This window comes from Phyllobates terribilis, unplaced genomic scaffold (genome assembly GCF_046119375.1).
Source record: "Phyllobates terribilis strain yellow unplaced genomic scaffold, ASM4611937v1 Scaffold_4__5_contigs__length_816908805, whole genome shotgun sequence".
Lineage (NCBI taxonomy): Eukaryota > Metazoa > Chordata > Amphibia > Anura > Dendrobatidae > Phyllobates > Phyllobates terribilis.
The window spans coordinates 125,026,875-125,054,664 of NW_027362764.1; the positions used below are offsets into that span (position 1 = coordinate 125,026,875).

The window sequence follows — 27,790 nt, forward strand, 5'->3', positions numbered from 1 at the left end:
AGCTGTAAGCGAGGACACACAATGGACAAAAACATTCAGGATAACGTCATATCTTCTAATTATTGTACAAAATATTCCAACCAGATTATCATCAAGCACTAAACATGACCAGATAATAAAGGATCGTCAGAGTGACAGCATTACACTATCTGTACTGACCAAGGTATTTTTAGTGCTTAATAAATGTGATAATTGACAAAATAAAGTAAAAATATCTGAAAGGGAAGACATCATCAAAAACTGACCTATTGTTAAAATCAGGGTTTTTTTGTAAATGTATTTTATAAAAATGTTTGATAATATTTTCTTCATATCACTTGCTAAAATTAATGCAATTATCACAATGGCCACTAGGCTTAATATTAGACTCCTGCTTCCTGCTCTTCACATGAACATTAGCTGCAGTAGAATATTCGCTTCTATAGACGATGCTCAGATCTGTGCAAAGGTCATTGTAAAGGGTGTAGGAGGAGGTGAGCTGTGACATCGCCTATTGTGAATGATGGAACCTGTGTTATCTACTGTATATAAAGGAGCTATCAGTCATTGTACCGGAGGAGGTGAGCTGTGACTAACAGAAATTGTGAAAAGTGGATCCGGTGTTATTCACTGTGTCTAGAGGTGTTAGCAATCATTGTTAAGGGGGAGAAGGTAAGCTGTGATATCACATATTGTGAAAACCTGATCCTAAGTTATTTACTGCATATAGAGGTGTTGTCAGTAATAGTACAAGAGGAGGTGAGCTGTGACTAATACCAATTGTGAAAAGTGGATCCTATGTCATTTACTCTGTGTTAGAGGTGTTAGGTCTCATTGGAAACATGTCTGTGATCATAATGAGATTGCTGAAAAGCCTTCTGTATTAAACAGGAAGCATGAGTCTAGTATTAGGCCTAGTGGGCAGTGTGAAAATTGCAAGATTTATATGTATGTACGTACGTGTACACTCATACATACATGCATACACACATATTATACATGAAAATAAATATTGCAATTTTCACACTGCCCACTAGGCCTAATACTAGACTCATGCTTCCTGTTTAATGCAGAAGGCTTTTGTACCATAGTTTATATGATTTAATATTGTTAACAGAATGTGACTGCTAACTAAGCGTCACATCCCTATGGCAGTTCTCACCTAGATCACTGTTATCGTCCACAAGTATGATCTCCTGTAGAAGATTGGGCGGCGTGCGGTCTAACACGCTATGAACGGTTCTCAGAAGAGCAGAAAAGGCTTCATTGTAGAAGCAGATCACAATGCTGGCGAGGGGTAGTTCTGTGGGGTAAATCTTTTTAGCACATCTGCAAAAACAAACATAATGTTAATGAAGGAAGTCAGTTAGAAACAAAGCTAAAATACATAATTACCATTTTCAACTTTTGACAGAACCCGCTAGTCTTTTTCTACCTTAGTATAGGGGGAGATCTATAGACACAATACTTCACATTAACAAATGTTTTTTAATTTTGGGGTAACATACGGGCGGGAATAAGCATGGGTAGTTCACATTTATTCTGCAAATAAACCCACAGTAATCTGCAACAGAACCAGCATAAAGCAAATCCGCAAACAAAGCCTCATGTCAGTAACACTGGAGCTTCTGGTAACAAAGCTAAAACTGTAACATTCCATTTATAACTACACTCAAAGCCATTTATACTTCCACTTGGGATTTCTATAGAAAGGATTGTGTCTTTCATGGTGGGGTCTGGGTTGCAAATTGTGGGTCAAAGAGGTTACACCACAAAAATGTAATGGGCAAATTGCACTAAAAATACACTGCAGATGTTTGGGTAGGAATTTATCAGAAGAAGCAGCTGCTGTAAAGGATGTATAGATTATATAAGTGTGGAATGTGCCGCTGACATGTGATACTCAGCTGTTGTATCCTGTCACATTGATAAGCCCTAAAAATGCAGAACACAAGTATCCATTCTTATAGGTGCACCGCGTGTACATGATACACTACATGACTGATGAGCACCAGGTTATTTCACGTCAATTTTTACTATTTAATGGGTTCTCTGTGCATATGATATTGATAACCTATCGTCCGGATTTGTCATCAATATGAGATCAGTGGAGGTCTGACACCCGGCACCCCCACCGAATATCTGCTAGTAACTCCAACCATATGTAAACAATGATGTATACATCTGGCAGCCAAAACTTATAACAGCCGACAGGTGGCAGTATCGGGTGTCAGACCCGCACCGATCTGATATTGATGACCCATCCTATAGATAGGAGAACCCATTGTATCTGCTGTAATCAATAATTGGATAAATCAGCTGAAATGGAGACAGTACTCCAAAAGGTTATTTTGCTCATTGGGTCAGCCTTATTAAGTCGTCTAACTAAGGTTTTATGTAGTGTCATCCATAAAGAAAAGAGGAGTCATGTAAGTATCTATTAAATTGGAACACTTAAATGAGTTTTACAGTCTACCCTAAAGTCAGCAGGCACCATGGATGGGGGTGAATATAACAAAATGATGTACACCCACCTGCTGTCAATCCAACGCAGGCCTCTCTGTTGGTCTGTGCGAACAATGGAAGCCACAAGGTCACCGTTCTTCTGGTACAGGACTGCAAAGGCTAATGACTGGCTGCAACAGTCAAGTGACCAGAACAGTGCATCATTGGGCATTTTTCTGATAACATGCCATTTTAGGCTCCTGACCTCCGCAGCCAGATATAGCCCTCAGTGGTCCTGCGACAGAAGAATGGTGAAATCCTGGTGCTGCCGCAGACCATTGGCACAGCCTACGCTGTATCCACAGGGGTGTAAACAGGTGAATATCATCATTTTGTAATTTTCACCCCATCCACAGTGTCTGTAGAGTTTTTAATGAAGGACAGACAAACAATTTAAAGGGATTTCCACAGAAAATAAGCATCAGTAACTAAGCCAGCCCCTTTCTTTGTCACAGCCAAAGCAAAGACGGACAAGTGGGCTGGCTTAGCTATTAAACTAAGCAATAAACCAGACCCCTTCACACACTGACCCAGTCACATGCCGACATAGGAAATGGTCCTGTGACTGTAAGCAAAGCGACGGGACTGGGACAGAGCTGCAGGATAGATGGGGGGACATGAGCTTATAGAATTACATTAGTAAGTTATATAACTTACGGTCTATGGCTGATTTAATCATTTTTTTACAATGCCTAAAGAAAAAAAAACAAACAAAAAAAAGAACACAAGCCATCAGCTAGTTGCCTCAAGGTAAAAGAGTATATCCTGTGAATGTCCCTTTAAGCAAAATCAAGGTGCTTCTGCCACTGAACTTTTGGCCCTAAAAACCTATTCAACTTCACTAGAACTATACAAATTGTGTGGCTGCACAACTACTGCACTTGTTCAAAGAACAAAAACTGTTTAAAGAAGGTAGAAGATAGGATACTAAAATACTCTCTGAAATGGAGTTCAACTTCTACCAGTCTGTACTGTCGTCACAAAATGCTGGGATAAATAAAAAAAACTGGAGAGCTTTAAAGAGGTTTTCCTAATAACTAAATTGTCCTTAATATTATATATATATTGCACTTTTTAGGAAGTAGGATATTGCACTTTTTAGGACGTGGCTTTACTGCCATATTGCAGTCCTGCTCTTGGTTACAGCAAGTCTGTGCAGGATAATAATAATATTTTTTTATTTATTATGAACCAACATATTCCGCAGCACTTTACAATTAAGCGGGGACATGTCAAACAATAAATTCAATACAAGATAAGACAGTTTAAACAGTTACATTAGGAGTGAGGTCCCTGCTCGCAACCTTACAATCTACAAGGAAATGGGGGGACACAATAGGTGAAAAGTGCTTGTTATTTCAGGTCTAGAAATTATAATAAATAGGGATTTTCATATAAAGCTGCATGATCCGGTCATCAGCCAGTATGTTTAAGTGCAATAATCAAGTATTGAGTACAGTTATCGTGTGCATGGAGGATGTGGAGACTGATGAATAGTAGAACAGGGGAAAGATAGTTTACTGAGTAGTTGAGGTGGTAGGCTTTTTTAAAGAGATGGGTTTTTAAAGCGCGCTTGAAAACGTGGTGGCTAGGCATCAGTCGGATTGTCTGGGGTAGAGCATTCCAGAGAACTGGCGCAGCACAAGAGAAGTCTTGGAGACGGAGGTGCGAGGTTCGGATTATGGGGGCTGTTAGTCTTAGGTCATTTGCAGAATGGAGAGCTTTGTGGGTGAGAGTGATGAGTTTATATTGGACCCTGAAGCAAATGGGCAACCAGTGTAACGACTGGCACAAGATGGAGGCATCGGTGAAGCGGCTGGACAGAAATACGACCCTGGCTGCAGCATTCAGGACGGATAGGAGAGGAGAAGGTTTGGTAAGAGGGAGACCGATCAGAAGAGAATTGCAGTAGTGAATAAGAGCAACAGTAAGCGTTTTAGCAGTTTCAAAGGTGAGAAAAGGTTGGATTCTGGAGATGTTTTTAAGATGCAGGTGACAAGAGCGAGTGAGTGATCGGATATATGGAATAAAGGAAAGTTCTGTGTCAAATATGACCCCAAGGCACGAACTTGCTGTTGGGAGTTATGGTTGAACCCTCCAAGGTAATTTCACTGTCAGGTATAGGTGGTAGTGTTGAGCCACCCCCGTAGTGTTCGAGTTCGGTTCGGTTCGTCGAACACCCGTGTGTTCGCCGAACTGTTCGTCGAACACCTTCGAACACCGTTAAAACCAATGGCAGGCAAACAAAAACACATAGAAACACATAGAAAACACCTTCAAAGGTGTCCAAAAGCTGACAAACTGCTCAGAAGACACAACTAACACATGGAAAAGTGACAAGTACATATAGTCATGCGAAAAGAAAAGAGGTGGAGGAGTAAAAGGAGGGGGAGACACAGATATAGGCATGTCATGCCCTTCTAAAATCCAAAAAGTGAGAAGCCGAGACGGCCAGTCCGCTCCTGCCCGTGCCACCTCCGTGTCGCCGGGTTTGTGCCAGAGCCGCGGTGAACCCTGACGGCCAGCCCCCCTCTCCCAATACTGGTGCCTGTCCGCTGGTGGGTCGAGAGAGCCCCCCTGTGGTGGAGGCAGCTCTAAGCTTTTTAATTTAAATTGTCTCTCTAATTTGAATGAATACACTTTAAATCCATTTACAAGGATCTATTGGAGGGCAAGTCTCATGCCAGCAGCCGCGTAATTCCAGCTCCAGTAGCGTCCACTAAAGCTGCTGCAGTTAAAAAGCTTTTATAAGGATCGAGCTCGGCTGTCCACCGCAAGGCATCCTAGTGCCAGTCCCAGCCCCTATGCCTTGGGGTGCCTCCTGATGCTCTTCACTAAGTATCCCGTGGTCCCGAAGCATTTCCTTTGAAAAAATTAAGTGTCCAAACTACAGGTGGTGTAGCTTGCTTAACAGCCGGGATAATCCGCTGACTAGCAGACACTGCTACTAGGCACAAAGTATTTCCTGGGCTAGATGCAGTTAAAAATTTGTAAGTAGATACTCTCGTTGGATGCTGAGAAAGCATTCCATAGAGTCTCCTGGCACGCCATATATGATTCTCTTAAAAAGCTTGGGGTAGGGGTCTAGGGGACCCTTTTATAGCCAAAATCACGGCCCTGTATCACAATACGTCACCTAGGCTGAAGATAAATGGAACTGTAGCACCGAGGGCTCGGTTGCTACAGACGTATTGCACCTCACCCAGAGGTGTGATATCTCACTCTCAGATAAGGATGGAGTGTGGATCAGGACCCGACACCTGCATGCATTACACCACATTGCCGTGGGGCAGGGCGACCAATATGCCCCTGAGATGGGCACGACAGTCCCTGTCCCTGGCTGGAGTGGGGGGAGGGAACACTGAGGAAGGGGAACCCTGCAGTGCAGGAGCAGGGAGGAAGCAGTTCCTGGGTGCATTGAGAAGGGAGTATAAAAGGTGGGCACCATCTTAGTTCAGTGCAGAGAAGTCTGAGCAGAAGTGGCAGGGAGCAGGGGCTCTGCATGAGCTCTGCTCCGGAGGCGGGCCTAGTAACAGAGGCCCAGGCCTGCAAGAGGGAGAAGGAAGGAAGAGGAGCGGAGAAGGCTCCAGGAACGAGGAATGAAGGAATCCCAGGGGTGCGGACGGGCGAGTCGCCACCGCACGCCCGAATCCACCTGCGTGGAGGGGTCAGGCCAAAGGGGGAGACCGGTCCCCGAACTAGTGGAGGCAGGAAACGACCCTCAGCTAGAAACCGGAGGCTCTGACATTTTATGTGGCGCAGCCCCTTGCTCCACCCGCTAGGAAGGCACCACATAGGGTCAGGGAAACTGGCGCCAAGTTTACCAAGAGGAGGCCCGAGGCAGCCGGACAGAAGTGTTGGTAAGAAAGGCCAGACAAAGGACACACAAAGGGGGTCCTGTGAAGCGCTCCAAAGTTATCTGGGAGTTGTCTGAGCCCCTCACCTGGTGAGCACAGTACGACGTGGGCAGCCGTTACCTGCAGACGTGGTCTGGATAATAAGAACTGTGAGTAAAGGCCCTGAACTGCATCACTGACTCCGTGTCGTTACTGCTGCTGCCCTGCACCATCACTCCCATCCTCCGCATACACTGCCCTGAGGCTATACTCCTCCCGTGGGGAGTTATGCTACGCTCTGCTGCACCCACAACACCAGCCTTAGCGGTCTGCCCTGTAGCGGCGGTTCACTCTGACCGCAATCCACGGGTGGCGTAGTCGGACATTTAAACATCAAAACCACATAAATAGTTCCGCCACTGGTTTGACCGCCCTGAGCCACGGAACCGGATCGCCGCCACGAAGACTACAACCACCAGCATCCACCAAAAAGGGTCCGGCTCCGGGTGTCCCAAGGCCCAGGGGGTGCGTCAGAACATTTTCATCACCTTTCACAATCACCAATGGGACAAGGCAGGGATGTCCTCTGTCCCCTCTCTTATACATCCTAGTGACGGAGCACCTGCTCTCATCAATTCGCCATAACCCCAATATTAGGTGGATTGAGGTGGGAGGCACCGAGTACAAGTGCTCTCTATTTGCTGATGATGTCCTAGTATATATCACTCAATCACATATATCCATCCCTGCTGTTATGGCTGAAATAGATCACTTTGTTACATGGTAAAATTTTAAAATCAATGCAGCGAAGTCTGAGGCCCTCGATGTCTCCCTCCCTAAATCCATATAGGATTCCATCCAGTCCAACTTTCCCTTTGCCTGGCCCTCACAGGGTATCAAATACTTAGGAATTCCTATTCATAGAGACCTCTCCCATCTATGTTATCTTAATTTTGGGCCCTTTATTGAACAATTCCATACAGACCACGGTTGGCAAGTTAGAACTGTAAGATTCACTACGTGAACCACTGGTGTTTTGTGGAAAAGCACATGTACACCGCGTTCCAAATTATTATGCAAAAAGTGTTTAGGAGTGATAAGGGAAGAATTTGTTTGTTTGTCAGTTAAACTCATTGATGGTGATGTGTGTCAGGGCTCTTTATATCACTGTAAGCAATTGCAGACACCTGTGCTAATTAGTTTGGCAGGTGTGTCCAATGAAAGGCAAGACTACTTAAGAAGGCTCTCTCACATTATTAAGCAGCCTACATTTTCTGCCAAAATGGGAAAGAAAAAGGATGTGTCGGCTGCTGAGAAGCAACAAATTGTGGAGTGTTTAGGTCAAGGCATGACTACAATCAACATTGTGCGATGATCAGGATGAAGTGTCTTGGCAATCAAGAAGTATGTAGCTGATTCACAGTACACACGTGTGCGTGCTGATAAGGGCAAATTGAGGACTCTTTCCTACAGGCAATTACGTCAGGTTGAAACAGCAGCGGCAAAAAAGCCTTGTCATAGCAGCAGACAAGTTTTTGAAGCTGCTTGTGCCTCCAACGTCCCCCGAACAACAAGATGCAGGGTCCTTCAGAGGTTTGCAGCTGTGCATATGCCATCCTGTCGACCTCCTCTATCCACTTCACACAAGCAGAAACGGCTCCAGTGGGCCAAACATTACATGAAGACTGATTTCAAAACTGTTTTGTTCACGGATGAGTGCCGTGCAGCGCTCGATGGTCCAGATGAATGGAGTGGAGGATGGCTGGTTGATGGACACCCCACGCAAACACGGCTACAGCGCCAACAAGGAGGAGGTGGAGTAATGTTTTGGGCTGGAATCATGGGGAGAGAGATTGTCGGTCCCTTTAGGATCCCTGAAGGCGCTAAAGATGAACTCCATAATGTATGTGGATTTTCTCAAACAGCACTTCCTGCCATGGTTCAAGAAGAAGAACCGTGTATTTCACAGCAAGATCATTTTTCTGCATGATAATGCACCATCTCATGCTGCACATAAAACATCTGCATCTCTGGCTGATATGGGCATAAAAGGGGACAAACTTATGGTGTGACCCCCATGCTCCCCTGACCTCTACCCCATTCAGAACCTTTGGAGCATCATTAAAAGGAGTGTCTATGATGGCGGGAGGCAGTTCACATCTAAGCAACAGCTCTGGGAGGGTATTCTGTCCTCATGCAAAACAATTGAAGCAGAAACCATCCAAAACCTGACAAATTCAATGGACGAGAGAGTTCAGAAGCTCCTTTCGAACAAGGGGTCCTATGTGAAAATGTAACATCACCTAGAATAAAGTTTTGAGTTGAAAACTGTTTGATTTCAGTTTCTAACAACCTGCTAATGCTTATAATTTCAAAAATGACCATTTTTTTGGTCTTTATTAAAATGAAAAGGTTGATCGAAAAGTTTGGGGGATCTAAGAGTGTGGCAACCCAGTAGTCATGATTACTTCGAATTCTGACAATATGAGGGTCATGCTGCAGGTAGTGCAGCAAGAAGGCACTTATGTGTCTTGCGCATCTCGGAGCCCCAAAATTATTTTCCGGGCTAGATGCAGCTAAAAATTATTTTTAATTTTAAATCTGGTGAAGCTTATTATAGATGGCCTAATAGGATCAGTGCTGCACACTGCTACAAAGCCTAAATTATTTTCCAGTCAAGATACAGATAAACATGATTAGTAATTTGAAAGCTTAAAACGGTTGGTAGGGTGATTTTAACCAATCATCAAGCTTTTACTCTCCCCAGGATGACACAGGGGTAGAAAAGTCGTTTCGGATCCATGATTTGTTCATCTTTATGAACGTGAGTCTGTCTACATTATCAGTGGAGAGCCGCGTGCGCTTATCTGTCAGCACACCACCAGCAGCGCTGAACACACGTTCAGACAGAACGCTGGCTGCGGGGCATGACAAGATCTCCAAGGCGTAAGTGGCTAGCTCCGGCCATTTATCCAGATTGGAAGCCCAAAAAGAGCAAGGGTCCAGTGACACAGTCTTGGCTTCAATGTTTACTTGGAGATACTCCTGTACCATCGTCTCTAGGCGTTGACTATGTGTCAGACTTCTTGTCTCCTGTGGCCTTGCAAAGGATGGGCTAAAAAAGTGGTGAAATGATTCCGCCAAATTGATGTTACCAGCAGATACTGTGGTTCTGTTACGGTTTGAGTGCTGAACACTTGACGGTCCCACGGTTGGCAAGTTGGAACTGTGAGATTCACTACGTGCACCACTGGTATTTTGTGGAAAAGCACATGTAAGATTCTGCAACAGTCTCTGCTGATACTCCTGCATGCGTGCATCCCTTTCTATGGCAGGAATAATTTCTGCAAATTTACTTTTGTACCGGGGATCTAACAGTGTGGCAACCCAGTAGTCAGGATTATTTCTAATTCTCACAATTCGAGGGTCATGTTGCAGGTAGTGCAGCAAGAAGGCACTCATGTGTGTTGCGCATCCAGGAGCACCAAGTCCCTGTTGTGTTGGTGGCGAGGTAACAATCATGCTTCCTTCCTCTGTCCTCTCCCCCCAACCTCGCACAACAGAAATGTGATCAAGGTCTCCCTCATCTGATGAGTCTTCCATCAGTTCGTCCTCCACTTCTTCCTGGGCTCCTGCACCTTCCTCACTAGTTTGGCTGCTACCATGCGCCCTGGTAAAACCATCTCCCCCACCCTCACATGCCTGCCGCCTTGGTGCTGCCGACCGTCTGGACCTTGCAGATGTTAGCCCTTCCGCATACAACTCCTCCTCCTCTACTTCCTCCACCTCCTCTTGTGCCACCACCTGACTCTGAATTCTGTTTAACATGTGCTCCAGCATGTAAATCACCGGAATAGTCATGCTGATAATGGCATCGTCAGCACTAAACATCTTCGTCGCCATTTCAAAACTGTGCAGAAGGGTGCATAGGTCCCTGATCTGAGACCACTCCTCCAGCGTGATTTGCCCCACCTCTGAATCTCGTTGGCCCAGGCTATACGTCAGAACGTATTGCACCAGGGCTTGTCGGTGCTGCCACAGTCGCTGCAACATGTGCAGAGTTGAATTCCACCGGGTAGGCACATCGCATTTTAGCCGGTGAAGTGGCAGGCCCAACGACTTCTGTAGGGATGTAAGTCGCTGAGCTGCGGGATGCGAACGGCGGAAGTGAGCACACAGCGACCGTGCCCTCTGCAGAAGGCCATCTAGTCTGGGATAGTGGGCTAAAAATTGCTGGACAACCAGGTTCAACACGTGAGCCATACAAGGCACTTGTGTGACATTGCCCCGGCGAAGGGCCGCACCCAGGTTTGCAGCATTGTCGCACACGGCCTTCCCTGGTTTCAGGTCCAGTGGAGACAACCATTCATGAAATTGGTTCTCCAGAGCTGACCACAACTCCTCAGCTGTGTGACTCACATTTCCCAGACATTTCAATGTAAAAACCGCCTGATGACGTTGAGCCCTACTGCCAGCATAGTAAGGAGGTGTGCAGGATCCCTTCTGCGCAGTTAGAAAGCTTGTGGCATGACCAGACAGGCTTTGGGTGCAGGTGGAAGACCGAGAGGAGGTTGAGGAGGCAGAAGCAGTGGAGGAACTTTGACATAAAGAGGATTGACGCACAACTCGTGGGGACGGCAAGACTTGGACAGCAGCCCCTTGTCCTGCTGTCACCATAGTTACCCAGTGCCCAGTCAGCGACATGTAACGCCCCTGTCCATGCCTACTCGTCCAAGTGTCTGTGGTGAAATGCACCCTGTCACACACAGAGTTTCTCAAAGAAGCGGTGATGTTGTGTGCGACATGCTGGTGGAGCGCAGGCACACCTTTCTTTGAGAAGTAGTGCCGACTGGGCATCTGGTACTGGGGCACTGCGACGGACATAAGGTCTCGAAAATCCTCTGTGTCCACCAGGCGGAAAGGCAGCATTTCTGTAGCCAAGAGCTTGCAGATGGTGAAATTCAACCTCTTAGCTTTCTCATGGCTAGGAGGAAATGGTCTTTTACTTGTCCACATCTGAGGGACCGAGGGCTGGCTATTGTGCTTAGACGGGGTTGATAAGGGTGTCCCCGGCAAACTGCCGGTCTGTGAGGAAGATGCAGGCGGACATGTTAGGTTGCCTTGATCCAAAGGTGGTGCTATCGATGTCGGACAGCGCTCAATACCAGCTGGTGTTACCACCTCCAAAGAAAATGATGACCTGCCAATCACGCTGGCTGTTGCGGGTAAAGAGGTGGCAGGTCTGCGCCCCAAAACAGGTGTGACTGCTGTCCCCCCAGTCACAGAGGATGAAGAGGCCGCGGATGCACAAGATATGGCAGACGGTGATTGGCCCGGCCGGCTAGGCCGCATTGTAGCACACTGAGCTTCCCACTGCAACTTATGCTTCATGTCCATGTGCCGGTTCATGCATGAAGTACTCAAACTATGTATTTTTTGGCCTCTACTTAGCTTTTGCTGACAAATGTTACAGATAACACGAGTTGGGTCATCTTTATCGATCTGAAAAAATGCCCAGGCTATGCAAGGCTTAGCACCCATGCGACCTGAAGAGCCACCACGACTTGTGGTGAGAGGCAGAGTTGTGTTTGAGGATGCAGTTGTTGACGTGCTTCCAGTACTACGTCTCTGTCCAGGAAGGCGCAACCTGACCTCGTCGTCACTAGCATCTTCCTCCACCTCCTCTGCTGACCTCATCTCTTGGCTGACTGTGGGTTGACAGTAAGTGGGATCTCCGACCTCATCATCATCACCCTGTGCGTTATCACACCCGTCGTCCTCAGAGCCAACCTGTTCCTGCCCTGACAAAAAACTAAAGTTGTCGCTCCAATCAGGTATTTGAGTCTTATCATCGTCTTCCTCATTGTCTCCACCAACAGGAGTTACAGTTTGGGAATGAGGGTCTACATTATGGTCAGAACCTTCTGCGTCTGGTCCTGGATCCGACTCAAAGATTCTGGGCATCAGTGCAGATCATTTCCTCGTCTGGATTCACAGAAGCGCTGGAGTCGACCTCTGATTCCCAGGCTATAGTATGAGTAAACAGCTCTGCAGACTCAACCATCTGTTCTACCTCATACTCAGACGGGCAGCTGGAGATTTGGGAGCTGTGAGGAAGCAAGTGCGATTTGGGTGACACCTTTGAGGACTGGAGTATTTGTGATGTTGAAGTTGATGTGGAGGAGAGCCCACTTAAAGGAGCACTTGATATCCGTTGAAGCACCTGCTGTTTTTGTGCCTCATCTGGAATTTGTAGCGATTGGCGTGGCCGTAAGAAAGGGATCTTATCACATTGTCCGCTAAAAGAAGTAGACATTTTAGTTTGGCTGGAAGATGGTCTTTCTTCTGCAGATGTTACTGTTGCTTTAACACCTACCCCACGGACACAACCTTTTTTCCCCTTCCCAACACGCCTATTCCCCTTTCCACCAGCAGCAGGCCTTTTTCCACTCATTTTGGTGGTTAACTAATTCACAACTCTGGAGTTGTTTGCACAAAAAAACAATGGATGGTAACTGAGCAGAGCTGAGTGGCCAAACTGTGGTATTAGGCCAAAACTATTGGCTGGGTTAGATGCAGAAAAAAATTATTTTGAATTTGCAACCTGATGGAGGTCAGTATAGATGGACTAATACAAATAGTCCCACACACAGCTAGAAGCCCAAATATTTTTTCAGAGGTACTGTAGATGCAGATAAAAATTAGTTTTAATTTGCAACCTGATGGAGGTCAGTATAGATGGACTAATAGAGAAAGTCCGACACACTACTAGAAGGCCAAATATTTTTTCAGAGGTAGATGCAGAAAAAAATATATTCAGTTTGCAACCTGATGGAGGTCAGTATAGATGGACTAATACAAATAGTCCCACACACAGCTAGAAGCCCAAATATTTTTTCAGAGGTACTGTAGATGCAGATAAAAATTATTTTTAATTTGCAACCTGATGGAGGTCAGTATAGATGGACTAATAGACCAAGTCCCACACACTGCTAGAAGCCCAAATATTTTTTCAGAGCTAGATGCAGAAAAAAATTATTTTTAATTTGCAACCTGATGGAGGTCAGTATAGATGGACTAATAGACCAAGTCCCACACACTGCTAGAAGCCCAAATATTTTTTCAGAGCTAGATGCAGAAAAAAATTATTTTTAATTTGCAACCTGATGGAGGTCAGTATAGATGGACTAATAGACCAAGTCCCACACACTGCTAGAAGCCCAAATATTTTTTCAGAGCTAGATGCAGAAAAAAATTATTTTTAATTTGCAACCTGATGGAGGTCAGTATAGATGGACTAATAGACCAAGTCCCACACACCGCTAGAAGCCCAACTATTTTTTCAGAGCTAGATGCAGAAAAAAAAATATATTCAATTTGCAACCTGATGGAGGTCAGTATAGATGGACTAATAGACCAAGTCCCACACACTGCTAGAAGCCCAAATATTTTTTCAGAGCTAGATGCAGAAAAAAATTATATTCAGTTTGCAACCTGATGGAGGTCAGTATAGATGGACTAATAGAATGATGCTATGCCCAAAAGATTTTACTTCACTAGGTGCAGTAAAAAAATTGGTATTCTATACACAGGTGTTATATCTTGCAACACAGATAGGCTACTCCACTGACTAACACACTCTGCAATAGGCCAAAAAGGATTAGCTTTGCTAGATTCAGCCAAATGCTGTGAGAAAAACTTGCACAGCACTGGCACAGACCTGCCTGGCAAAAACTGATAGGAACTCATGTAACCTAGTCCTGAAAAGGACTCCAATTACAATTAGTCTTTACTCCCACAACCTATCTATTTAAGAGCACAGACCTCCCTGATAAAAGTCGTAGGAAATGCTGTAACCTAGTCCTTAAAAGGACTGCAATCACAACTATTCCCTACTCCCAAGCTATCTGTATATTTGTGCGAAAATTGGCTTGAAATTAACAAGGTATAGCGCACACAGCAACAGCGGTGCCGTCTAACACGCAGCTGCAGCAGTGAGAAAATGGTGGCGACGGGGAAAATGGCTTGGTCTTATAGGGCAAGGACATGTGACATACACTGCCAATCACACATGCCCTTGCTTGTGTGAAAAAAAGCACTTCGCTCCGTGTGTGCGCTGCGGATAGGCTGACAGATTGCACCTCCCCACTGCAAATGCGGGAAAGAGAAAAAAAAATGGAGATCTTCATTGTTCCTGCAGAGATCCATCCCCTGCCCCTCCCCCCGCCCCGCTGTACACTCAAACTGCGTATTAACATTGATTATCAGCATTACTGAGAAAAAATCCAGTTATGATTTTGGTGCACGAACAGTTATCGAACATAACCTCGAACAGCCGAATTTTTCTCAAATTGTTCGTGTTCGCCGTCCGGCTCGAACACCGCCCAAAACAGCTCGAATTTGAGATTGGCGAACAGTTCGAGTAGAACAACGCTCATCTCTAATAGGTAGGTCAGTAGAGGGGAGAAACACAAGAAGTTCAGTTTTGGAGAGATTCAGTTTAAAATAGAGGGAGGACATGATGTTAGAGGCAGCAGACAGACAATCCTTGGTATTTTGTATTAGGGTGGGGGTGATGTCAGGAGAAGAGGTGTATAATTGGGTGTTGTCAGCATAGAGATGATACTGGAACCTAAATCTACTGATTGTTTGTCCAATAGGGGCAGTGTCAAGAGAGAAGAGGAGGGGACCCAGGACCAAGCCCTGCGGGACCCCGATAGTAAGAGGAAGGGGAGAGGAAGAGGAGCCGGCCAAAGATACAGTGAAGGAGCAGTCAGAGAGATAGGAGGAGAACGAAGAGAGAAAGTGGTCATTGAGGCCGATAGAGCAGAGCATAGTGAGAAAGATGAATTCCCTTTTTCCTTCCTGCTGTGATTTGCACACGTTCGTCTTCTGATGGTTGGGATCAGATTCAATCCTGCAAGTTCCACTTCTGCATGATGAGAAAAGTCTTCTTTGGCAGAAGCTTCAGTGAACTCACAGAACAAGACCCGTTACCACACTTGGCTCCTGCACCGCACCATAGTAATCACGTTAAACCTGCTTATGTAATGCTGGATATACACATAGCAATATGGTACAATCTGACTCTGATCCATCAGACATCTGCATTTACTGACCTACCAAAAACTCCTCCTGGTCCTCTTATCATATCAGTGATAGTTGGGGTTGGGCCTTACTTTACATGGCAGGGATTTTTCTTCTGCAGTAATATGATTTCTGCACTGACAACACAATACAGGAGTAGAAACCTACTTGGGATCCCTGGTGTCTGGAACGTCTCTGTGATAGCCCAGTCTATTACTTATCAGCATATTGAAGGCATGCTTCTGATAGCCGACATCCCGCACGTCCTGGTCTTGTTCGTTGAAGATCATTCCTATCAGAAGGCATAAAGCATATTAATGGCACCAATGACTGGGAAAGAGAACGAAAATGTCCGATAGTAACACCTATGTTTAAAAAAAAAAAAAGTAAAAAGGTAAACTTTATACAACACACACACACACACACACACACACACACACACGAATATTGAAACTTCAACACCAAGAAGGAAATACAAGATGGCTAGACATGTTCTGCACTTACTGCCTTGGCTGTTATTAATGGTTGTCTGATGAATATTCTGCCACACTGAATGCACATGGGCAAACCATCAAGATAAGCTGCTGGCAGCTTCCTTTGCAATTGCCAACCAATGACGTCCCAGACGTGTTCAATAGGAGACAAAGTGTCCCATGAGCCGTTTTTTTCAACAAGACAACTACAGGCCGCATGTTGCTCATGGTTCTGTGATCAGGATATATTGCCTAAACGTGCTACCATGACCTGCAGCGTCTCCAGAATTGTCTCTCAACAAGCACATCTGGGACATCATTGATCAGCAACTGCAAAGGGAGCTGCCAGAAGCAGATCTTGATAATTTGCCCAAGTGCAGCAGAACAGCCCTCAGACAAACATTAATAACTTAGCAGACAAGGCGTGTAAGTATGGGTATTTTTGCATCTGGTGCTCATACTGAATAATTGAGAGGTTTCTGAAAATGCTGTTTCCATTTTTAGCTCGCAGATCATTAACATGTCTATCGATCCAGTGATTTCCATAATTCCACGACTTTTCCTTCTTGGTGTTGCAATTGCATTGTTGATGGGTGCATATTTATATATATTATATATATATATATATATATATATATATATATATATATATATATATATATATATATATATATATATATATATATATATATATATATATACACACACATACAATGCTCAAAAAAATAAAGGGAACACTCAAATAACACATCCTAGATCTGAATGAATGAAATATTCTCATTGAATACTTTGTTCTGTACAAAGTTGAATGTGCTGACAACAAAATCACACAAAAATCATCAATGGAAATCAAATTTATTAACCAATGGAGGCCTGGATTTGGAGTCACCCCCAAAATTAAAGTGGAAAAACACACTACAGGCTGATCCAACTTTGATGTAATGTCCTTAAAACAAGTCAAAATGAGGCTCAGTATTGTGTGTGGCCTCCACGTGCCTGTATGACCTCCCTACAACGCCTGGGCATGCTCCTGATGAGGTTGCGGATGGTCTCCTGTGGGATCTCCTCCCAGACCTGGACTAAAGCATCCGCCAACTCCTGGACAGTCTGTGGTGCAACGTGACGTTGGTGGATGGAGCGAGACACGATGTCCCAGATGTGCTCAATCGGATTCAGGTCTGGGGAACGGGCGGGCCAGTCCATAGCTTCAATGCCTTCATCTTGCAGGAACTGCTGACACACTCCAGCCACATGAGGTCTGGCATTGTCCTGCATTAGGAGGAACCCAGGGCCAACCGCACCAGCATATGGTCTCACAAGGGGTCTGAGGATCTCATCTCGGTACCTAATGGCAGTCAGGCTACCTCTGGCGAGCACATGGAGGGCTGTGTGTCTCATTATTTTTTAAAGAAAAGCACATTTTTTTTCAATGAAGCTAACATTAAATGTATCAGAAATACACTCTATACATTGTTAATGTGTTAAATGACTATTCTAGCTGCAAACATCTTGTTTTTATTGCAATATCTACATAGGTGTATAGAGGCCCATTTCCAGCAACCACCACTCCAGTGTTTTAATGGTACATTGTGTTTGCTAACTGTGTAAGAAGGCTAATGGATGTTTAGAAAACCCTAGAAAACCCTTGCACAAGTATGTTAGCCCAGCTGAAAACTGTTTGGCTGATTTGAGAAGCTATAAAATTGACCTTCCTTTGAGCTAGTTGATCTTCTATATATTAGTACAGACCACAAGTTTGGACACACCTTCTCATTTAAAGATTTTTCTGTATTTTCATGACTATGAAAATTGTACATTCACACTGAAGGCATCAAAACTATGAATTAACACATGTGGAATTATATACTTAACAAAAAAGTGTGAAACAACTGAAAATATGTCTTATATTCTAGGTTCTTCAAAGTAGCCACCTTTTGCTTTGATGACTGCTTTGCACACTCTTGGCATTCTCTTGATGAGCTTCAAGAAGAAGTCACCGGAAATGGTTTTCACTTCACAGGTGTGCCCTGTCAGGTTTAATAAGTGGGATTTCTTGCCTTATAAATGGGGTTGGGAACATCAGTTGTGTTGTGCAGAAGTCAGGTGGATACACAGCTGATAGTCCTACTGAATAGACTGTTAGAATTTGTATTATGGCAAGAAAAAAGCAGCTAAGTAAAGAAAAACAAGTGGCCATCATTACTTTAAGAAATGAAGGTCAGTCAGTCCGAAAAATTGGGAAAACTTTGAAACTGTCCCCAAGTGCAGTTGCAAAAACCATCAAGTGCTACAAAGAAACTGGCTCACATGAGGACCGCCCCAGGAAAGGAAGACCAAAAGTCACCTCTGCTTCTGAGGATAAGTTTATCCGAGTCACCAGCCTCAGAAATCGCAGGTTAACAGCAGCTCAGATTAGAGACCAGGTCAATGCCACACAGAGTTCTAGCAGCAGACACATCTCTACAACAACTGTTAAGAGAAGACTTTGTGCAGCAGGCCTTCATTGTGAAATAGCTGCTAGGAAACCACTGCTAAGGACAGGCAACAAGCAGAAGAGACAAGTTTGGGCTAAAGAACGCAAGGAATGGACATTAGACCAGTGGAAATCTGTGCTTTGGTCTGATGAGTCCAAATTTGAGATCTTTGGTTCCAACCACCGTGTCTTTGTGCGACGCAGAAAAGGTGAACGGATGGACTCTACATGGCTGGTTCCCACCGTGAAGCATGGAGGAGGAGGTGTGATGGTGTGGGGGTGCTTTGCTGGTGACATTGTTGGGGATTTATTCAAAATTGAAGGCATACTGAACCAGCATGGCTACCACAGCATCTTACAGCGGCATGCTATTCCATCCGGTTTGCGTTTAGTTGGACCATCATTTATTTTTCAACAGGACAATGACCCCAAACACACCTCCAGGCTGTGTAAGGGCTATTTGACCAAGAAGGAGAGTGATGGGGTGCTACGCCAGATGACCTGGCCTCCACAGTCACCAGACCTGAACCCAATCGAGATGGTTTAGGGTGAGCTGGACCGCAGAGTGAAGGCAAAAGGGCCAACAAGTGCCAAGCATCTCTGGAAACTCCTTCAAGATTGTTGGAAGACCATTTCCGGTGACTACCTCTTGAAGCTCATCAAGAGAATGCCAAGAGTGTGCAAAGCAGTCATCAAAGCAAAAGTTGGCTACTTTGAAGAACCTAGAATATAAGACATATTTTCAGTTGTTTCACACTTTTTTGTTAAGTATATAATTCCACATGTGTTAATTCATAGTTTTGATGCCTTCAGTGTGAATGTACAATTTTCATAGTCATGAAAATACAGAAAAATCTTTAAATGAGAATGTGTATCCAAACTTTTGGTCTGTACTGATTTTATATATATATATATATTACTCATTGTATGGACCAGACACACGTAGCACGATGGTCCACATACAGAATGTGAACTGAATCTAACCCATAATACATGGGGATATAAGAAGACGTAGCCATCCTTGTAAATGGGAAATGAAAAAGAGATGGACTCATCACAAGAAATGACTTGCACAGCTTTAGGTTTTAGGCAAGGATCCCACATTGTGACACGTCAGTTTATAATTTCCGGTCACACTCTTCTAGAGGTTTACTTCAATGCTAGCAGTCTTAATCTGGACTCTTGCAAAGGCAAAAGAAGATCTCTGCTTCTTAAAGGGTTTCAGCATTACTCCTAGAGATCTGTGCCAAGTGTGTTCCTGTAGTAACCAAATTATTATTTGCTTTTTGTAAAACTCTTTTCAGTCCTATTTTAGTTCTAACAGTTTTGTGGAAGCCGGGGAAGGCCTTAAAGCGGCTGTCCAGGTAAGCAATATTGATGACCTATGCTTTGGTGGGGTTTGACACAGCACCTCCACTAATCTGCGGTTTTTAGCTCTGCAGAATCTAAACAATGAGCTTAGTTCAATGCGTAGCAGCCTCTGCTGGGTACTGCAGATCAGATACTTTCTGAAAGAATAGGAGAGGATCTGCCCTTCTCGGCAGCTGTACATTATTCAATCACTGCCTGTTATACAGCACAAGAAGATTGCTCTGATGAGGAGGCCGTGACAATGTTCTTAGATGAAGGTCTATGATGTGGTTCAGTGAAAATTGCAAGATTTAAGGATTTTTTTTTATTAATAGATACATTACATTTAAATAAAACAAAAAGTTGTTAGTTTGGAATTTATCAAAGAAAAACTTCAAATAGTAGAGAAGCTGGAGACTGCACAGTGTGAATGAGACAGCTCATTGTCACAAGGAACCTATGTAATTTCATTTAGTTTCTAGAAGGATGTTGAAGACAATTGGAAACTTGTGAGTCTTCTACTGCAAGAATTTGCTTCCTCTTTACAAGATTTCCCTTTTTAAAGAGAAAAAACCACAGTGAAATCCAGAGATTCATCATAAGAATTTTGTCCTGAAATCACGAGGTCTGTCCTTTCTTCTGGTTTTGTACGTAGAAGACGTGACAGCAGGAGGTCTCCATCCACCTGTGTAACGTGTCATTGTGGGAGAAGAAAGAGCGAAACGGAAATACAAATGCTCTTCAGAGACACAAAACAGCCAGGGCTTGCCAAAAAAGTCGTTTGCCTTTTAGCGACACTTTTTATTTAGATATGTGGAGATTGTTTGTCCAGCCTGGTTTATTCCATATTTCCATATGGGATGTGGTTAGATGTACACATAAGGGTGGCTTATTCCCACACGCTCAGCCATGGTGGTCTTAAAACCACACTATTTGTTATCAACACCAACAAACAGGGGTTATAGTGACAGGAGGCCCCACGTCACTGGCTTTATTGGACAGTTCAGTCACATTACAGTTTTGAAGGGGTATTTTTTGGGGGGGTGAATTGCCATCAATTTCAGATAAATGCAGGTCCCACCTATGTTGACTGTAATTGCTCATCCGTTTCCAAAAATCTCATAGAAGTGAATGTGCCACTAACGAGCAGTTCATTCTCCGCCTAGATGCTGCGGCCTCCTCATTAGGTGGGTCTTCATAATGTCCCGTCTATCAGGCATTTATGGCAATTTCATAAATGTAAAAGGTGGGAAAACCCCTTTAATAAAATATTCTGATTAAAGGGGGTTTCCAGAATCTTGAAAAAAAGTGGTTAAAGAGTAAGGAATGTGATCAAATAGTAAGGACTAATAGTCCACGTGACCACTGCAGTCAATCAATGGTTCAGCAGTGGTGTTTTCATGTATAGCATGTGACAGGACATCAACACTGGGGCAGCTAGAGAAAAGGGGGAACTCAAGGGGAAATTATGTCATTATTTTCTAACATTCTCTACTATTCGTACACTTTTTACAATTTTTTGAAAACCCCTTTAGTTTTCTAAACAAAGAGGAGCAAAAAAAGATTAGAACTGCCCTGATCCTGTGTCTAGTTCAGTCCTCTGTGGCAGCCAGATCAGGAGTGTTCGCCTCTGTGCCAGCAATCCTCTGCCCAGCACCCTGGGGAACCCCGGACGCTTACTAGGCCCCCGTGAGGTCATTAAGTGTTGCGGTATGATATCACAATGTCACAGGAATCTAGAAAGAGGCAAAGGCGCCTAGAGGCATTGATAGACCAGGATAGTGTTCACTTCTGCGCCATCTGCCACAGTGAACCAAACCGGATGCCACACCTCCGAGGTGGCAGGACCGGGGTAGTTTTGGCCTAAGTGACAGCTGAACCGGGGTAGTCCTTTCAAAATTGCAGCAAAAACTGCTACATGACCACAACGTGTGAATACACCCTAAAATCAGATATACGCAGTGCTGTCAGATTGTGCTTTTTTGATACAACTTTTATAAAATTACGGCAAAAAAAAAAAATGCATCTTTGCTGCACCATGTAAATAAGTTCTAAAAGTTTTAGTAGTAGTAGATTGAGCCGTCTACATGGGCATGTAGGTCATAAAAATAGGTCTTATTCCAGAGAAATCCACTGATTTGTCTTTTTATATGTAACAGAGCTGTTCCAGGCTTTGGGCCGAACACTGATCTGCACGAGAATCTGCCTCCAGAGATTATTTATAATAAAAGGGGGCGTTACCAGTGTGAGCAAAGTAACTAACACAGAACAGAACTGAACTGTCGCATCACAAACATATTAGCAGCTGCAGCTCTCACAGCTCTGCTGCATGCCAACACTACTGCAACACTGGCTGTCTATGAGACGGAAGCTGAAGCTCTGAGAGGAGCCTGCAGATGTGTTTGTTAGGTTAGGGTCACTCGACCGTCTGTTCTCCATCCGAGAGAATCAGTCTGATTATTTAAAAAAAAAAAAAAAACGCAGGGCATGTGTACAGCCCCATAGAATAACATGGGGAAAATCACCATCCATCAAAACCACAGATCGCATTTGCCTGAGTTATACGGTCGTCCACACGAGCCCTAATAATCACACACAGCTCTGCAGTGAGATCAGAGAGTCGCCATTACACATCACCCATCACACTGGTAACGCCGAATTTCATTTAAAATAAATCTTTGGAGTCAGATTCTTGGGGAGATCTATGTCCGGCCCATGGATCTTAACAGTTCATTCACATATTAAGAAAAACATGGATTTCTCTCGAATAAGACATCAGATTTCCGATATCAAGGTATCATTTTTTCAGCTTCCTATAACCCACATGCCCATATAGACAGCTTAGGAGGGTTGATGCTACTGACAGATTCCCTTTAAAGCAGATGTGTTCAGGAGGAATGATAGATAACGTGTCCAAGGACCCTTTAGTAGCTTTCTAAAAATATATTGGAGGACTGCATGAATAACAGATCTCTGATCATGTAGATGCTTGCTTTAGCCTTAGGAGCAAGAGACAACAGGCTGTAGGGAAAATGCAATTCCCTGCAAATCTGTTAGGCATTTACAGTAGTTTGAAAAGGAGTCGTCGCCATTTTCTTAACCAATTGTAGCCAGAAGTCAAAATAGACTTGACGCCACTTAAATGGGGTAGTTGCACTTGGATATCCCTTTTCATATGCCCATTTGTCTTAATCAGGGCTATACTGTATAAGCAAGAGTGGAGAAATACTGCAAAACTTTGGATTTGACATCCCAGTAAAACCTCCATCAAAAAGTTACTGGTCTTCTAGTAGGTCAGACTTCTCAAAGATCTTTTTGAGAAATTTCACCGTATTACTTGGACACGTAAAACATTTCCCCCGAAGCATCCAAGTGGGCCAACCCCACAGAGCGACGCCTTTTACAGAACCTCACTGATTTCTAAGGAATACAGCGCAGCTTGGCCCCTCTAGGTTGTCCCCATAGCTCCACCTGCAGTGGACGGAGCAAGGGCGGCGTCTCGTCCACAAATGAGAATAACCCTTTAATGGACCAATCATTTTCAAATCAAACATATATAGGAAAAATACATTATGCAGAATCAGAAAAACTGAAAATACGGAGTGTTATTTTCTTAAATAAGTGCAAATCTTCTATGTAGAAATCATACTGGTAAGTTCAGGTATCAGTAGCCGGCGTGGCTGCCAGCTGCGTACTTCCGGAGCTACAACCCAGGTATGACTGATCTCATTTATCTCATGCCAACTTCTCTGTGGCAGATTAGCGGTGACTAGGACCAGTGCCAGCCGTGCTGACTACCACTATAACAAGTAAAGAGCTGGAGGCAGCGCTTACTCATGACTTCCATACATCCGTCATAGTCTCTGCTCATCTCCAGCTCCATGCACACAAGCCTCTCACCGATTCCCGTATCAGACCTGTGGCCCCCAGCTGAAAAAAAACAACAGAAACGTTGCCCGGCCCTCTAAACTTCCTAGAATATTTCCCCTCTACATAGTCGGGAGGTCCCCATACACATTAGACTCTCAAACAAGCCCAATAATTTCAGTGGGTTCAGTTGAATTTATTCCAATGTGTATGTAAAGGGGTTAATTTTATTTATTCATTTATTTACTTTAATGCGTGTATTTTGGGATAAAAATAATTTGTGCAAATGGGTTTTTATCAAAAATGTTGAACCGTTTGCTTTCTAGAGCCTCTGCATTGCACTGCTGCCTTTGCTGGCTGCAGAAAGAGCTAACTGAAAATCCGTCAGTGGACCCGCTATGATGGACTGCCGGAGAGTTAACCCCTCTCTCTCTTTTTTGTTACTAGTTCTTCTCAGCTTATTTATGACCACATATCACATGCAGGGAAACTAAAAGCCTGTAAAAGCAAAACTGTGCAATATTTTTCATGAAACTCAATTGCAAAAAATATTTATATTTGGCCTCAAATAACTGCATTTGAGTTAAAAAATGCCCTGGAAGGTGAAAACAATCTCCATTAAGGCTATGTGCCCACGATGCAGAAATGAAGCAGAAATTTTCCTGAGCATTTCCGCATCTCCTTGGCAGAAAAAAACATGCAGTTTTTACATGTGTTTTTGACGCGTTTTGTCATGCGTTTTTCCAATGCAATCCAATAGGCAAATCTGCATGCAGAAAAGCACAAGAATTGGTCATGTCCGGATTTTTTCTGCGAGTAAAATCCGCGCAGAAAAAATCCTGACCATGTGCACAGAACTTGCAGAATGTCATAGGAAGTCATGGGATAAGGTAAGCAATGTGTTTCTGGAGCGTTTCCGCGCTGCAAATCCGCACCAAAAACGCATTGTGGGCACAAAGCCTTAGTTAGATTTCAGACATTTGAGAAATACAGTATAAGTATGGAAAGTGATGATCAGACCGGCCACGTGTCTCCTGGCCCATGTGTCTCCTGTGGGTACATATCAAGTTGTTGTCAGGAAGCCGGGAAATCATGGTTTGTACTCTAAGGGAAGAGTCAGACGGCTCTCAACAAAATGGACAAGGATCGCAACGCAATGCTCGGACTGGCCATTGGCTCTCCTGATCTGAGAGTGACAGCATGTGTCTCTATGCAGCTGTCACGCTCTGGTAGGAAGAGCCACCGGCCAGTCCGTGCATTGTGTTATGATCCTCGTCCAAGTTATATGGTGGTCTTACTCTTCCCTAACAGTCATACCTGGATGGCTGCATTCAGCCTTATGCATGTAACCTCCACGGAAAGCAGATTGTCGGCAGATCTCACCAGATTTAACTGGATCTGCCAATCGTCTGCAGATATACATCTCACGTCTATGGCCAGCTTAATAGTTACTGTATATGCACACAAACTGATCGCCTTTCTCAGAGTCTCCAAGATGAGCACCTGAGAAAAAAATTTGACAAATACTATCAGTGTTGGAACTATTAACCCTCTCTTTCCAACAATTAAATTCCTCTTTAAATGTTTTACTACCACAGAACCAAGAATTAAATGGTATATAATGCAAAATAAGCATTCAGTGCAACGCAGTATAAGCATTCCTTGCCTACTTAATCCTCTAGCGGGTGGTCCCTGCCAGTTACATAACCTTGAAGCTTGTGGGTCCAGTGCAAAATGTACAATAGTGCCCCCCCCACCAAGAACAACTGGTCTTTAATAGTATTGGTCCTCTCATAATGACCTTTCGGACCTTTTAGGCTCCAGGACCTGGGGCCGACTGCAACTCCTGCACCCACCACAGTTATGGCCGTGGTCCCTGCAGTGACGACATCATATACATTATTTACTGGCCACAGCGGCCCGGCCAGGACAGTACATATACCGCTGAGGCCAATGATCTGCAGAACTGGTCACAGGACTGATGTGAATGATCATCGCTGCAGGCCCGGTCGTGGATTGTGCTTGTTTTATGCCATACTCAAAGGGGTTTTCAGAAAATACTTGTCCCAAAGTGCAGTTTGTTCAAAAATAAATAAAATACTCTTTACTCCCCCCCCTCCCTAGGTCCAGCGCAGAGACTTTGCTTCAGATATATGTTATGGTCGACAGTGCTGCAGCCAATCAATGAGCTCAGCTGAGCTCACAGATAGTCGACGAGGGCACTGCAGCCAATGTCAGTGCTGCAGAGAACAACATCGGCAGAAACTCTGCACTGGACCCAGGGAGGAAGAAAAAAGACGGGGAATGGAAACTCTGCACTGGACCCAGGGAGGAAGAAAAAAGATGGGGAATGGAAACTCTGCACTGGACCCAGGGAGGAAGAAAAAAGACGGGGAATGGAAACTCTTCACTGGACCCAGGGAGGAAGAAAAAAGATGGGGAATGGAAACTCTGCACTGGACCCAGGGAGGAAGAAAAAAGATGGGGAATGGAAACTCTGCACTGGACCCAGGGAGGAAGAAAAAAGATGGGGAATGGAAACTCTGCACTGGACCCAGGGAGGAAGAAAAAAGATGGGGAATGGAAACTCTGCACTGGACCCAGGGAGGAAGAAAAAAGATGGGGAATGGAAAACTCTGCACTGGACCCAGGGAGGAAGAAAAAAGATGGGGAATGGAAAACTCTGCACTGGACCCAGGGAGGAAGAAAAAAGATGGGGAATGGAAACTCTGCACTGGACCCAGGGAGGAAGAAAAAAGATGGGGAATGGAAACTCTGCACTGGACCCAGGGAGGAAGAAAAAAGATGGGGAATGGAAACTCTGCACTGGACCCAGGGAGGAAGAAAAATGATGGGGAATGGAAAACTCTGCACTGGACCCAGGGAGGAAGAAAAATGACAGGGAATGGAAAACTCTGCACTGGACCCAGGGAGGAAGAAAAAAAGACGGGGAATGGAAAACTCTGCACTGGACCCAGGGAGGAAGAAAAAAAGACGGGGAATGGAAATTCTGCACTGGACCCAGGGAGGAAGAAAAAAAGACGGGGAATGGAAAACTCTGCACTGGACCCAGGGAGGAAGAAAAAAAGACGGGGAATGGAAATTCTGCACTGGACCCAGTGAGGAAGAAAAAAAGACGGCGAATGGAAACTCTGCACTGGACCCAGGGAGGAAGAAAAAAAGACAGGGAATGGAAAACTCTGCACTGGACCCAGGGAGGAAGAAAAATGATGGGGAATGTAAAAAAAAGATGGTGAATAGGGTTCCTCTAAATTCCTGGACAACCCCTACAAGCAGATGCGATCCGTTGTGTCTCGTTCTTACCCATCTCTGGGGAGAAATTGCCATTGGTTTCCACAAAGTTTCCTAGGTGATCTCCAGCACGACCCTTCTTAGATCCATCGGACTCCATCCCGGCCGACTCCCGGGACAGGCGGGGGGACATTTTCTTGGGGAACGGCTTGTACGGCTCCAGCCCCTTGACGGGCACATGTCTGACGCCGGCGCTCTCTTCGCTAAAGTTGAAATAAATAAAGAGCAGAAGTGTCCAGGTCACAGAGGTGAAGAGGCACCCATAGCAGAAACAGCGGAGAGCGGCACTGCCCATGGTAACCCTAGCATTGTCGAGGCGCCATTCTCACGTCCCTGCCGAAATCACAAAGATCAGTATTAAGAATAACAGAAGAAGTAATGAAGTAACAGCAGCAATGAGCAATGTCCCCCAGGATACTGCTGAGTGCAGTGATAAGCGCCCAGTGCCCTGCAGAGCGCACAGCCTCACATAGTAACTGCTCAGCAGATGTCCATGTGTCACCGGGTCACCCTGCAGGGAGGGCTATTGTGTGGCCGCAGCCGTCACTCTGCACACAGCTGCCCTGTGTCTGACACCCACCGCCTGCCGCCCAGCAGCCACACGCTGCGACCCCCCGGGGCCCTTCACCGAGCCGCTTACCTGGGGCCCCTTTCAGAGTGACTGTCCGCAGTCTCCGCCCACAGAGTGACGAAACGTACAAGCTCCGCCTCTCATGCCGTGTCTGAAGCAAAGCTGTTTGCAAAATAAAAAAGGGCTGGCTCAGCCGCATGACGTCACCTCTGGGCGGAGCTCAAAGGGAGCTTCACTCAGTTGCACTGTAGAGGCAGAATTGCTCTTCACATCTTCGTCTCCTCTAAGAAGACATATTGGCTTAGCCTGCTCACCCAGATTGCATTGATACTGAGCT

General features: G+C 44.8%; 1 protein-coding gene across 3 annotated transcripts in view; it reads right to left on the minus strand.

Moving 5' to 3' along the window:
• Nucleotides 1-27,790, minus strand: part of GALNT11 (polypeptide N-acetylgalactosaminyltransferase 11) — a 136,082-nt gene that overhangs the window by 22,221 nt on the left and 86,071 nt on the right. The window contains exons 1-4 of one of the 3 annotated variants that reach the window (XM_073677715.1): nucleotides 27,523-27,655; nucleotides 26,895-27,215; nucleotides 15,576-15,699; nucleotides 1,142-1,308 (exon numbers count right to left, since the gene is read on the minus strand). In XM_073677715.1, the coding sequence (XP_073533816.1) occupies nucleotides 1,142-1,308; nucleotides 15,576-15,699; nucleotides 26,895-27,177 (574 nt within the window). In that variant the 5' untranslated portion in view covers nucleotides 27,178-27,215; nucleotides 27,523-27,655. Of the gene's footprint in view, nucleotides 1-1,141; nucleotides 1,309-15,575; nucleotides 15,700-26,894; nucleotides 27,216-27,522; nucleotides 27,656-27,790 lie in introns of those variants that run through there. The other 2 variants (XM_073677716.1, XM_073677717.1) reach the window with 2 other exon arrangements.